The 14,597-nt window shown below is 43.0% G+C and overlaps 1 protein-coding gene across 5 annotated transcripts in view; it reads left to right on the top strand.

The window, feature by feature from the left end:
* Positions 1 to 14,597, top strand: part of KALRN (kalirin RhoGEF kinase) — a 526,992-nt gene that overhangs the window by 459,052 nt on the left and 53,343 nt on the right. For 3 of the 5 annotated variants that reach the window (XM_064514687.1, XM_064514683.1, XM_064514684.1), the window contains 3 exons: positions 7,367 to 7,650; positions 8,552 to 8,656; positions 14,363 to 14,493. In XM_064514687.1, the coding sequence (XP_064370757.1) occupies positions 7,367 to 7,650; positions 8,552 to 8,656; positions 14,363 to 14,493 (520 nt within the window). Of the gene's footprint in view, positions 1 to 7,366; positions 7,651 to 8,551; positions 8,657 to 12,610; positions 12,707 to 14,362; positions 14,494 to 14,597 lie in introns of all 5 variants that reach the window. The other 2 variants (XM_064514688.1, XM_064514686.1) reach the window with 2 other exon arrangements.

Genomic DNA, 14,597 nt, shown 5'->3' with positions numbered 1-14,597 from the left:
GGCACCACCGAGACCTAGGGATTGCTCTGGGATGTCAGCTTTCCCAGTGCATGCTGGAGGAAAGCCTCATCTGAGCAACACCAGCTAAAAATAAAAGCTATTCAACTGGAGCTAATGGCGGGTTGCCATGAGTTATTGCTCATTAAAGTGAATTGTCAGATGCTTAACTTCAGCTAATCATTTCCTGCTGCGAGATCGGCCTGGTTTGAAATGCAGTGAAATGTGGGAAGGGGATTCACAATAGCTAAATTTCGCCAAGGGTGTAATTTCCCCGGACTCCCCCTGTAGTTAATGGAAAGAGAGAGGCTCCTACGGGGGGTGATTCCCGCTCTGCATCACCCTTCTGGTGGAAGAGAGCTCTGCTCTCTGGCTGCCAAGAGCCAGGGGTGATCTGCTGCCTTGCACAAAAATTAACTTCTTCAAGTGCAACTGTTTTCCTTCCGCAGCTTGCTGAGTGCTTTTCTTTCCCGAGCTTAGTTTTCTGCCTGAAAGTAGCAATCAGAAAGTGGAATATTCCTGTCCAACAGATCAGTGATCCTCTCCCAAAGGCTCTAAGTAATGTGCAACCCCTCTTCTCTCTTTTGCATCCCTTCTTTCTTTTGACTTTGCAGTGTAACTACAGTGAACTCTGCAGAACATCCTCTCTCTCAGAGCAGTTCTCCTTCTTGCCCATTCCCAGAAATATCAGCTCTTCATTAAAGAAACGGTTCCATTTTGAATATTGTAACTTCTTTCTTTCGTCAATTTTTTTCTGTTAATTTTGGAAGTTGGTCTTGTTTGCATGTTTGGCAGTGAACCAAGGAGTGAGATTAGGGTTTTTTTAAATTACACTGATTAGAAAGTATGTCAAGCACGTTTGCTTTTAGCAGTGTAGGTCACTCTCTCAATTGGACTGGAAACAGAAGTATTTAATTCCATATCACTCTTTTTGAGCTTAAACAGAAATAATTTCATCTGTATAAAAGGAAGTGTAAGGATCTTGGAGGATTGACCTTGTTGCCTTTTGACATTACTTCCAAATCCAAGCTTCAAATGGTATGCCAAAATGCAAACAGAAAATTCAGTTGAAAGTGCTCATTTCCAGGAGATTATAAATTTAGGGAGCATATTTGAATCTTGGAGGAAAATTTGCATTTAGGTATCAACAGCGTAGTTTGAGCGCATCTTTACACTCTGATGTGAAACCAGATGCTCTGTAGTCTCCTCTCATTTCTCCCTAGAGCTGAAGTGCAGCGGCGTATCTGCAGTCAGCCGTGTTTAGCTGAATGCCAATGAGACTGGTCAGAGGATGGGGAGCCTTGGAGGTCTCCAGGGCAAGTTTTGCAATTCCATTGCAAAAGTTTAACATAAGTCTAATTTAAAGGGCTTCTCATACCAGTTGTCTTTTACTTTTCCCAACGTGGGCACTGGAAATTTCCTCACGTTTGCTTGCATTTGTCATCGGAACCTGTTGTGGAGGCATTGCCTGAAGAGAGAATTTATCTGTTGAGATGAAAATTTGTCAGATTCATTATTTATGTTGTTATAAACTAATTATTTTCACTCGAGGAATACTTGTAAGCTGACTCTGTATTATCCAGATGTTCTTACCTTCCAAATTTTTGCAAATCCAGGCCAGGTTTTGTATGCGGAATGAGCTCTAACCCTAAAACTTGGATCTCTACTGTCATCTGCCTAAGCTGCTAAGTTTTGTAACTCTGATTTGTGCCAATAAACCTGTGTTTCGCTGAGTATATTGTGGACATTTAATGGAAAAGTACAGAAAAGACCAAATTTTCATCCCTCGTTCTGCTGTCCTCATGTTTGCTGAGTAGAGCGTTACCCCTGTAGTGGGCTGGCTGATATCGGGGGGGTGGCTCAAGCAGCAGAGTTTCTTCCATGGGAGGGTAGAGCCTCAACCGCTTTGAGCTGTGCATTGGAGCCTGCAGTACTGTGGAGGAGATGCTCTTGGAAGGGGCAGGAGAGGGTGCATTTAGGTGGTTTACATAATTCTTGTTTGTTTAGTGTGAAATATAGAGGCTTTGTGCATAGAGTGAGTCTAGATGACTCCTGCTTTCCAAGATTTTCTAGTATAGAGCTTCCTGTGCTGAAGGAAATAGTACCTTGAGTAAAAACAAGATTAGTCTTTCACCCACATATGATGCAATTCTATCTTTGTCAGAAATATTATTTTACAGTAATCACTAAATATGGAAAATGGGCTCTGTTAAGCACAGCAGAGTTAATTTATGTGCTCATTGGTCAGATTGTCATTATTGGCTTTTCTTCATAAGTGGAGTTATTTCTGTGGAAAAAAATGTTGATTTAAATGCACATGCTATTAGGATTACAGAGTTCCCATTCTCACTCATCATCTTTGGCTTCTGTGGAAAAATCCTTCTCTCCCAGGATGTTTTTCTGGGACGAGAAATGCAGCCGTACATAGAATTAAGGTGCAATAATTCAGCTCTTCTCACCTAAAGCATGACTGTGTCTTGCCATAGTCACGCATTTTCAGAGCTATATTGTGATTAACATCTGGTTATTGACACATACTTCCCTTCTATTATATTTGGTCTGTGGTTAGTATGCAGCAGAAAGAACAGCTTGATGTTTTCTTTAAGATCGTTCTGAGAAGTCTTCCCTTTTCCTTGTTAGAGATTTGAGTTGCTGTAGATGAATTAGATGCTGCTTGAGTCTGATCAGACCTCCCTTCCCATGCGTGCTCCAGGGAATAAGGAGGTAAAAATAAAACGTCTTGTATTTTAGTTCCAACAGCAATTCCTACTGGCTCAAGTGGGAATGCAACTGCACTTCTAAAACTAGCTTATAAGATTTTTCTTTCTTTCCCTTTTGCCCAAGATTCCACATAGCTGTATCCTTACGTTTTGTCAAGTAAAAGAGCTATGCTTTTATGGATGTCTGTTAATTTCAGCAACAACAACAAAGATTTCATGATGCCGGCGGTGCAAAAGCTCTGGATGTTAAAGCTCTCCCATCTGGCTGAGGATCTCTCACGGCTGTATTGCCAGAAGTTTCTTGGAGGTTTGCTTAGGGGTGTTTTGGAAACTGTCATTTCTTCTGCCTGAATGAATAGTTTGGCCAGGAAATCAATCCAGCCACACTAGTCTGCTGACCTCCCTACACCCATTTTGCTTCACCAAATACCTTTTTTTAGCTGTTCATGTCCCGGGACAGTGGTGACATTATGACCGCTCACTGCAGCTGTTTGCAGAGGACCTGGCGTTCCTACAGGCCCTCGGTGGTGCAGAGGCAGCAGTTGGTTTGCTGGTCTTTGTGGGTAACAGGAACTGCCTGAATTACCAAGAAATATGACTCTGCATCTCTGGATTTTCTTAACCAAACTGTCTTTCTTAACAGCTTTAGCAACACAGTTTGCAGAGCATGTATGTGCTAGGGCTTTGCAACAGGAGAATATGGTAACGTACCCCCTCGCTCTTCCACTTGTCCTCTCCACGTCTGGATCTCCATCTGCCACTGTGTCCTGATTAATATGTTTGTAGCCATATGTGTCGCCGAAGCAGCACGGCTTGCAGAAGCACAGCTTAGGAGGAGGTTGTCTCAAAGTCTTTCCTGGCAGATTGTTTCTGTCTCTTGCTTGGTGAGCCATGCTCATACTCGAGCCCGTGGTCCTGTCAGGGGTGACCTGCTTGGTGCGTAAAGTAGGTGACTCTCGGCTGGCCTGCTATCTACGGGTCTCTCAGACAGCAAGTCTCTCACGCAAAAATATTGCCATATTTACCATTTCTTTTTTTTTAAAGAAGAGGAAAAAAGGTTAGGAATGTGGTGTGTAAACTCTAGGAGTGGTTTTTTGGATAGTGTATGTTTGGAGATGGTGGGAAATATGATGATGGGACGGGCGTGCTTTATGCATGCGTAGGGTACTGGGTAGAGGAAACTCACCGCATCTGTAGAGGGTCTTGTGGTAGCTAGAGAGGTTAGACCATCCTTTCTACCTATCCTCCAAACAGCATAGAGTAAATTACCATATAAAAGGGAGATAAGGCCGGGGCAATGCACGCTTCCCATTTTTGGCTGTGTAGACCTAGCTAACGCTCTATCCCAGATTGCGTTAGAGTGGTCAGTGGGAACACTTCAGTGGATAAGGCGAAGGATGGAAAATTTATACCTATCAGGCTCAAGTCTAGCATGGTAGGACTGAGATATAGTAACCCCTGGCTGTCCCCTGGGATATGGAAAACATGGTCTCCCTGGTAAATAGCCTTTTTCAGCTCAAAAGCCATTACTCTATTTGGTACCACTTTGCAGCACTCCCTTCCTTGCTGCCGTGGCTGGGGGGATGTGATGCCCCCAGGGAGCTGTGCTGCCTGCCGCTCTGCAGGGTCCTGGGGGTGAGGCTCCCTGCGGGAAATGGAGAAAAACAGAGCCCAGTTCAAGTGGGATCGTTGCACAGCATAATACACCTCCCTTCCCTTTCCTGTGTAAACCTTTGGTTTTTCTTTCATCTCAACTTGCTGTTTGGGAGACCTAATGCTCTGTCTGGAGAGGTTTCCAGGTTGTAGGTTAAACTTCAGAGGAGATTCCTGTAAATGGGCATGGTGGCCCGTGGGCCACCTCCAGAACTCAAGATGTTTCTATTCAGTCTGCTGCTTTTTCCTGGATGAAAATGGGAAATTTTTGACTGTTGCTTCCTGTGAATTGCCTAGAAGTAGGAGCTGCTCTGGTGTAAGAAAAACTGTGCGTCTGGCCATGTCCTGTGCTGTGGCTGTGTTGCCTGGAGAATGGGGAGGGAAGGAGCAAACCTGAGATCTGGCCCTGCTCATCAAACGAGACATGGCCTGGTGGGAGGGGAGGCCCTGCTCCTTCCATCTCTGACCTTGTCAGGTTCCTCAGGTTTGTGCCTGTGTTGAGCCCACCTGGCTGAGGTGGGTTCTCATGGCTCGGCACAACCATCATGTATCCTGCGAGTGCGGGACTATCAAAGGCGCCATTTTGGTGCCTATCAGATCGTCTCCCTTACTAAAAGGTAAAATGGCAAGGTGCCTTTCATTGGCGTTGTGTGTTTGGATTATGTTACTTTCAAGCTGTGGTGTAAACCTCTTTGTACATGAACCCACAGAGATCTGGGAGATCAGGTTGTCCCTGTTTTTCCTCAAGCACTCCCCTGAGTCTAGTCTCCAGCAAATGGAGGGAGTCTGTGATGTGGCAGTTTTCCCCATGCCATCCCTGAAAAACAGCAGCCCTGAAAGACTGAATTCTTCCAGCAGTTTTCCTTCCACGACTACAGACAAGCTCTGTTTGCACCAACAATTCCTGGAGTTTTTCTGAGTCGGAGCGTAGCCACCTGAACGCGCACATCCAGCTCAGAGGAGCGTTTTGGCACGGAGGAGGCTCTGCCAGGCTGTGAGTCACTGAAGCACTCATGTTCCCCAGCCACGTGCAGGGATTTAAGTGCTACTGGGGGGACAGAGGAGAGAGGGCACTTGCAACCTGCGGGTTGCTCAAGCGTTCAAAATCACCATCTTGAAACCCTGAATTTTGCTGACGCAAGGTACGCTGATAAGCTCTGACTCCCAAAGGATCATGTGGAGCCTGTGAGAGGAGAGTATCTAAAGTCTATTGAATGGAAGATAAGCTGGCCACTGCAAAAATATTATCTTGTACTAGTTGATTTAACACTACTTGGTGTGCATGAAATAACATCAACAGTAGCTGGCTGAACCAGGCTTTTTCGAGATAAGATGACTACTTTGCCCCTGTGGAGGAATGTCTCAAACCAGTGGGCTGCAAAAATCCAACCAACTGCACCTAGGATCTGTCCTCTTCCCAGCTACTCTCAAACGAATTCTTTTTGTCAGAAGACAGATGATTTGGATTTTCTTCCTGTCTGGGAAATGAACTTTGACTTCCTCTAGCTTATTACAAGTGTTTCCATATGTTTTGAAAACCTAACTTTTGATTCCAGGTATGTAATAAATTATCAGTTCAACTTCTGACTGCAGCTGTCTCTGGTAGTAAAATATTACAGCTCTAATGGTCTGCATTTTACAAGCTGACAGACAAGGTAGACTGCAATTTCTGCTCAGTAAATAGCCCGCTGTGATCAACAGAGCTCTCTGCCCAGCAGAGGTAGGAGGTTCGGATGCAGGTAGCAGAAATTGGTTTCTAAAATGATATAGTTAGCTATTCTCAGGGAGAATAACTCGCCCTCAGCATGTGTATTACACAATATTTGTAATGATATTTATTATTGAACTGGGAATTTCTGGGTGCACCAAGCTACTTTCTTATGTTGTAACTTCTGTTTTTGTTTTTTGAGATGTTTATCTCTGAATCTCTTACCCACCCCAGCAGAAATGAGTAATAACATCAGGTGACTGCTTTCTGGTGTACAGTCTGAGACATATCTTACAGGAGTGTGACAGGACTTCTGAATTCTGTAAAAATCAATTCCTTCTTCAACTGTGTGGGATTAAACATTTCAGTCCTTGATCATTCCTGGGGAGGGAGTTGCCTTTGCCATAGTTTCAGAAAGGTGAGAGCAGGTCACTTGTTCTTAAAGGGCAATTGAGAAATATTCCAGCAACTTGTTTGCTTTGTTTTTAAAGGCTTATTGGTATTGGCACATGTTGCTTTTGGAGGGGTTGCACCCATTTCTAAGGTGCTAGTCTGAACACGTGTATTGATAATTGCGGTTGGATATGATTCAGTAGAAACTTGTGCTTGGATTTAGTAGAAATCTTTTTAATTTTAAGCCTGCCTTGTATCTCCTTTGTGGAAGTTTCCTTTGGTTCTAACAGTTTGTCATCTTTTGTAATGGTTCATCACCATTTTTTAGTTCTGGAGAAGGTATGAAGTCTTCTGACAAATTGCTTTCAGGGGCAAAGGAGATAATTTTAAGGTAGTTCAAATAACCTTCAAAAGTTAATAAGTATTCTAACTAAAAGTAATGTTATTGGGGTCTGAAAACTGCTGAGAAACACTTTTGGAATCAGACCCTGACAAAGTGTTGGTGGCTGTCAGCTCTCTTGTAGTAATCTCCTTTTTGTGCTTATTTTCTTCCTAGCAATTCACAATGAAATCTGTGGGAAGAAGCTGAGAAATTTAGCACTTAACCTCCAATTCAGGCTTTTCATCACCAGCTAGATAACTGTGCTGTCTGTGATGTTTCGTAAGGACAGATAGTGTGGTAGGAAATGAGAGTGTATAAGACTGTGAAAAATCTCTGTAGCATAGTGTATTCCTCTCTCTGGTGTGCAGTAAAGTTTATACAACGTTGATAGGTCACAAAACATTTCCTTGAGGCGTCTTGTATTTTGATGCTTATGAATGCCAAACATTTGATGTGCACTAGGAAATAAAGCAAGTGCCAATATAGTCTCTTACCTGCATCGTTTTCTTCCAGACACATATTCGGTCTCTTCCAATGACAACGGGGGCAAATCTGATTCAGTGGCCAACTTGCAACCTCAGCCATCCCTCAACTCCATCCAGAGCTCTCCTGGCCCCAAGCGCTCAACCAACACGTTAAAAAAATGGTTGACTAGTCCTGTGCGCCGGCTGAACAGTGGGAAGGCCGAGAGTAACATAAAGAAACAAAAGAAGGTGCGAGATGGCAGGAAGAGCTTTGATCTTGGCTCACCAAAGACCGGAGACGAAACCACTCCTCAAGGAGACAGCGCAGATGAGGTGTGTGTTGGTGCTTGTTGCAGGAAAGCCGGTATCTCTGATAGTCTGTTCTGGTGTGTGTGATTCAGGCTTGAGTAAATGGAGTTCCCTTAGGAACCAGAGGGAGCAGCGAATCATATGTAAAATTGATTAAAGCTGTATTCCAAACAGTATTCTGTCATCTGAAGAGCAATGAAACATGTAAGGAACAGCATTTCAGAGTCTGCATATATTGTCATCCTTTGATTAGATTTTTTTAATAGTCTATTAGAAATCTGCCAAGAATAGAAATGAAGTTATTCTTGAGCAACTGCTATCATTTTTTGCTGAGGTTCGTATCACCTGTATCCTACCATGGCAGTGTAATTCCTTACTGAAAGAAAACGCTCAGGGAAATAATCATGTTTCTGTTAAATCTGCTAAGTATTTGTAGCCCCTATTTCTCTGCAGGCATGTTCTCTGCTAGAATGGCTCTTTCCTGATAAACTGCATGAGGAATTACAAGCAGAAAATGGAGAGGATACCAAGTGAGCACAAATGGAGCAACATGTTTTTAAAACTGTACATTGACCTATACTACTTCAAATTAGAAAATGCTTTTCCATCAGCACGTACAGAGCCCTAACTGCCTTAACTGGTTGGGTGACCTATTAACTGTTTGTTAAGTGTCTTTTGATGTCTGTATTGGAAAAGGATATTTCTGTAACTCTTAGAATGCACCAGGATTAGCAGGCAAAAACTTGTGCCTTTTTTGCTCCTCTTCTGTGACACTTAGTATTACCTGCAGTTCTCTCCACCCCAACCAAATACTGAGCCAGCGTTGATATTCCTAATAGACCGAAAGCCTGATGGTAGGGCTCAGATATCTAAAAAGAGCAAAGAAACCTGTCGCTGTCTCTAATTATATTTAACTTTTCTCTAGAAGAGCAAGAAGGGTTGGGGAGAAGATGAACCAGACGAGGAATCTCACACACCCCTTCCTCCTCCTATGAAGATTTTTGACAATGATCCAACCCAAGATGAGATGGTAAGACCTCTGCTACTATGTCAGTTTGCTGTTTAAGTGCATTTGCCACAGAGATATCTAATCTGGTTTAATAGCGATCATGCAGTATTCAGTGACTAGACATGGTTATAATAGACACCAGTGTGTGGAAATTTACAAATAGTGCCTAATAAGCAATTTAGCCTTGGTGTCCCATTTCATGGCAGATATTGAGTGCTTGTGTTTTGTGGGGTCAGAAATTCCATTTAGGCTGGTAATGCTTGTTCTCTAGGTGTTTTAGAAGTGCTGTTGGTGTCTGTCAGTAGCAGCACAAATGTCATTTGGTGCCCAGGGAGTAGGTCAAATGCTGGAGTCTGCTTGAATCCAGAAATACCACTGTTACCAAGAGTTAGATAACTTGGGCTCTCCACCCAGGCTTGCCACTGCTTTCTGGATGATTGGGGTCCAATAGCTTTGTCAGTCTGTGTCCCACCATCTACCTGCCACTCTGAAGTTCTTTAAACCTTACAGATAGAAAAACCTATCTGAGGTCACAGAGCTCTTGTTTGGCGTTTCTGGGGTATGTGGCTCAGCCTTGCCGAATGGTCCGTCAGCGCCTGTTTTTTCAGAAGTCCACAAGGGCTTTCAGGTCCCGCTCGGGAAAGTGGGAAGGACTTTGGTTGGCCCATCCTTGGGCACCGTGTCGGTGGTGGTAGCTCTCTGCTGTTAGCTAGGGTCTACCAAATGTGAAGTCAGGGTTTTGCAGTGGTAGACGGTGCAGTTGCTTTCAGGGTGAGTCCTTCCATTGCTCTATCTGACTTGGGGTGAGAGTCTGTGAATACAGCTATGCAAGTGGTTTACGTTCACTGTTAGTGCCTGTCCTGTCTGTATGTGTCTTCCCCCACCCTTTCCTGGTGCTGTCATCTCCCTTGTGGAAATTCATCCTCCTGTTTAGCTGTTTCCTGCTTTCCTGCTGATCCCTCTTTTTAGCACTGCCACTTTTGTACTTCTATCCTCTGATGGTAATTACTGCATGCAAAGAAGCAAGAATAGGAGAGATTAATAAATTGTCGAAAGAATCCGGAAGGGTCTTGGAGAAGGTTCAGGCAGCAGTTTGCAAATACAGACGGAAGGGAGCAAGCATTTCTGCAACTTGCAGAGCGGAGTGGTGGAGGAGAGGATTCGGGGGCTCCTTGCTAATCTGCCAGGGACTGTTAGGACATTGTGGTGGCAGCAAGAGCAGAAGGAAGCAGGTGGAGCTGTGGACTCTTGCCCTTGGAGTGTCGCATGTGCTGCCGGCTGCCTGGCAAGGGGCAGAGGGGAAAGGCCGGGGAAGCAGAGCTCTGGTGGATCCATGCCCAGCACAACAGCAGTTGCTGCTGGTGAGTTCCCTGCAGTGTTTAGCTAAATGCTTTGGGGTTAGATTTTTTTTATTCTTGCTTATTTATTTATTTATTTTCAGCAAAACAAAGCAGCTTTAGCTCTAGTCACTACTTTTGATTTTTAATATGCCATGTGATTTCAGGATTTATTAAAATAATAATTTTCTGACAGCTCCAGTGTTGAGGAACTAAACTGTTTTTTTTTTCTCCAGACATCTGAGTGTTGCAGAGCCTTTCGGTATCCTGTTTATTTGCCCGGTCCTAAAAGAAGATTAGATAGACCAAGAGGCCTCTGAAACCCTTTTGGTCTCTCCTCTTCTTCCCCTACCACCTTTTTGTCCCAGGGGAAAAAAAATCTTAGCTCACAGACATGGCTCCTGAATTCCCTGGCACGGAAACACTGAACTAGCAGCGTTTGAGCCACACTGGAGCCAAAAGCTCTTTAACGGTGTTAATTTGGGCACAGCTTCCTGCTTGTGTCCTAATACTGCTCATAGGTACTGGCTTATGTTGGAATAGCAACAATGCGGCACCACGGGGAAGCGGCAGTGCTAGGGGGCAGAGGTCTGCACCATGCGGATACAGCCTCCCTCCGTCCCTGGGAGCGGGCTGCCCATTTGCAAGATAGCAATAATTGTGCTTTGCTGCTTCTGGAGGCTGTTATAAAGACAAATTGCAAGATACCTTCTTATTAGAAATTCGTAATTTATTTACTGGGAAATTGAAATACCATTTTTCTATTTCCCCCACACAAACCAGATTCACCCTTCAATCACAGAAGAGTTTTATTTGACTCTGAAAGACTTGCACGCGGCAAATGTTTCCATGCTCCCTTTTAAAATCTGCAGTTATTTACTCTTCAGAGATATTGAGCAATTTCAGTTAAAAGAAGTGAGAGCAACAGCTGGCCAGTGCCTCCAAAGATTGGATTCCTCCTGCTAGAATGCTTATGTTGGACAGTTATCATCTAAGCATTTGTCCAGTAGCCCTTCAAAAACCCTGTTTTCAGCCTTTTTTTCCCCCCTAGACACGTCCGTCCGCATTGCAGGTGAAGCAGGCCATCTGATCTCTTACATTTTTATGAGATTTCTGCTTTACCAGCCTAATTCCTCAATTACCAGCCTGATTACCTGTAATTTTTGTTGTTGTTGTAATTAGAAGTGTTGATTAGATGTATTATTTGAGTGAAAGATGAGACTACAAGTGGCAGGGTGTTTGTGCTTCTTCTCTGTCAAAAAACCGTCTGGATGGGATTAGTCTCCTTTGCTTTTTTTTTTTGCTTTTTTTTTTCCCCGGGCTGTCACTCAACATCAGCAACTGCCCCAGAGGGCTACTTAAAGAGCTGCCTAATTCCTGCCGTCACTTTTCCACGTCTCATTCTCCAGCGCTGTTTAATCATGGGTGCATGTTCATTGGCACTCGTGTGGTGACTTCTCTGAAATAGGTACTCTTCAGAAGACCTTTATTAAGTGACTGAGAGATGAATAAGCTTTTTCATAATTTGAATGCAGTGTCTATAAAAATTTAGCCACACTGCATCTGCAACAAAATGTACCAAAACCAGTTTATCTAAGGGCTCATAGTTTTAGTCAGCGCTTGTGTTTAGTTCAGAAGAAACATATTTACAGGCAAGCTAATAAATACCAATTCCCACAGCTATGGCCTGAGTTTTTGTTTTCAGACAGGTTTCTTGGAACGAAGATGAAGGTGTGAAGAGAGCAGCCCGATTTTGAGCAAAAACCGTGCAGGCCAGCCTTCACAGTGCCATGGGTGATGTTTGGGCAAATCCTGGAGATTCCTAGCAACTAGCATCTACTACCTATAACTCCCTGAATGTGGAGATACTTAGATATATTATGTGTCAGGCACCCAAAATCAAATATCTGTGACTGACAGACAGGCATATAGAAGTGAGACCGAAAGTATTTTAAACAATGTGAATAGGTAGAGGTGAGCACCTCTAAAGAGTGTTTCTTCCCCTCCTATGCCAGATAGTTGAGATACATTAGAACATTGTCTCTCCACTGATTGCAGAAGGCCACAGAGGGAGAAAAGACAGACTTTAGATGACTAGAGTTACATGAATGCTATTCAGAGGCATCATTTGACTTCATTTGGAGTTGCAGTTCTTCTTTGGGAAGGATAGGAAGAAAAACTTATCTCTTCCCCATCCAATTGCCTTTAACTCCATGTGTGCCTTTGCTTACTGCATTTGGTAAATGTGCATATATGGAAGAGGAGATAATTTCTTACATCTGCAGTGGGAAGATCAATTTTTTAGTGTCTGTAAGGCAGCAGGAATCCTTAGAAGGAAAAGCCAACAGAAGTTAGGAGTGTTGTAACCTAGTTGTAAATGAACCTCAGTTCTCTCTCACTGGTTCCCAATGTGCGACCTGCTGCAAAGGGATGTGTAGCTGGAATTTGATGACAATTCTGTGCTTCTCTGATACAGTGGCGAACAGCCACCCGACCCTGCATGTGGGCCTCCAACACTTCCACTCCCCTTCCATGTTCGTTCTTTTCCCGACTCTGAAGCTGCTTCACTTATTGCTGGTTTCCTAATCCCTTCTCATCCTGCTAACTTGCTTTTCCTTTGCAAACTGGTGTCTTGCAGTCCTCTTCTTTGCTAGCTGCTCGACAGAGCTCCTCCGATGTCCCAACTGCTGCGGATCTTGTCAGTGCAATAGAAAAGTTGGTCAAAAGTAAGCTGGTAAGTCTAGTGGTGTGAAAACCGTGAACACAACAGGCTCAGTGTGACTCTAGGGATGGACTTTAGAGTCTACCTCTATTTTTGGTTTCCTTGCTTTCCACTTTCATCTGCTGTGCTTTTATTAACCCTACAGGCTCTGCTTCTCAGTAGAGTAACCAATAGTTCCTGTTCCACATGTGAGATGAAATGTACCTCTCATGTTGTTGTGTGGGCTCTGCACTGCGAACTCTGAAAGACACTTCTGGAAGGGCTGTGCAGAGTATGAGCTATGTAACCTCCTGTACTCTTTCTGGGGTCTTACTGGCATTTTTTCAAATAGTTTAGACATTGGGGTTTTTAAAAAACAAAAACAAAAAAAAAGCTTGTTACAAGGCACAGGAGTTTTACTACACAGCACATGAAGTTGCTTGGTTTCCAGCTTCTCTGAGAGGACCCTCTAAAGACTAAAATTGCTTGAAATATCACAGCTGTGCTTTAATTTTACAGACTTATGTTACTTTTAATCTGCCTTGTCAACTATATGTGATAGGGACTGGAATAAGCATTATAAATGCTCTGATTTTAATTTGTTCAAAATTTCCCATATAGTGCACTCTCACTTCGTGGTCCCATGTCTGTTGCACAAGGAGTAAATCTTGCTTTAAACATTGACTTTTCTTAATTGTTCCCTGAACCAATTCAAAATGTTAATGCATAAGCTAAGCCTTTTTCTACATGTGACAGGACCTCTAAACTTAGGTGCATGTTTGCTTTAAGCAAGTTTTACTTGGTGAACAAGTCAGGATTAAAGAAGATTTATGATGAGCCTGCAAAGGTTCATTTCCTTAAATGTATTGTAAGGATGGAGAGAGTGAAAATGAAACAGAAAAAAACCCCAGTGTTTTTACTGTGTGAATTGCTGTGAGTCTGTGCAAGCAGCTTTATCTCACAAATGATTTCAAAGGGTTTTGGTATTTTCTCAGTTTGAGAAGTTAGTACATGAAGATGGTCTCTGTTCATAGGGTGGTTGATGAGGAGTAAGTGATGAAGGAGCTCTTTGTAGCGTGTGAGACTGAGAAGGACATTCCCAGAAATTTCACTCAAAATCGTTTCAGGCCATTGAGGGACTAAAAAATTGAAAAGTATTTCATTAACCCAGTTAGATGTACTTTCAGAGGATATTTATTTTCTCTGCCCTGCATGCATGCTGTTAGGTCAACTGCAATTACTTTCCAGGAATTTGGGGGCAACATTAATTATTGTGGAATGTTACTATGTATCCTTCTATTTCTGTTTCATTTTGTATTTTACTTTACTACCAAGAATCCAGGTTTAGTCTTTCACAGAGAAATATGCCTACCACGTGTAGCCCGACAGTGGTTCTGATTGTGACATTATGACATTTTCACATTGCTTTGAAATCTTTTTCTATCTTCTGACAAAAGTCATATTCTCAGCTTTACTGCTTTTTTTTTTTTTTTAATCTTATATCAATTTAAAACTAGTTTGGTTTTTTGGTTGTGTTTCACTGAGTCCTGTGGGAAAGTGCTGCTGAATACTCTGCTTGGTTTTAGATTGCTGTTGATTACAGAGCTGACTGGAAACAGAAGGTAACTCTCATGCTGGAGTTCAAGGATAATGCTTATTCTTCTACCATTCTTTTGGGGTTTTTTTTAGACCCTTGAAGGAGGATCCTACCGAGGAAGCTTAAAAGATGCCACCGGCTGCTTAAATGAAGGAATGACGCCTTCAACTCCCCCAAGAAACCTTGAAGAGGAACAAAAAGCCAAAGCAATGAGAGGCAGGATGTAAGTTTTCTTGTTGGTTCTTATTTCGGAAAAATGCACCCAAGCAGAGCACATAGTTGTATTGAAAGCTTACTTTGTAGTTGGTGAGTGAGCTCAGAACTGAT

The sequence above is a fragment of the Dromaius novaehollandiae genome, chromosome 7 (assembly GCF_036370855.1).
Source record: "Dromaius novaehollandiae isolate bDroNov1 chromosome 7, bDroNov1.hap1, whole genome shotgun sequence".
Taxonomy (NCBI): domain Eukaryota; kingdom Metazoa; phylum Chordata; class Aves; order Casuariiformes; family Dromaiidae; genus Dromaius; species Dromaius novaehollandiae.
This window is presented reverse-complemented; position numbering and strand designations above follow the sequence as displayed.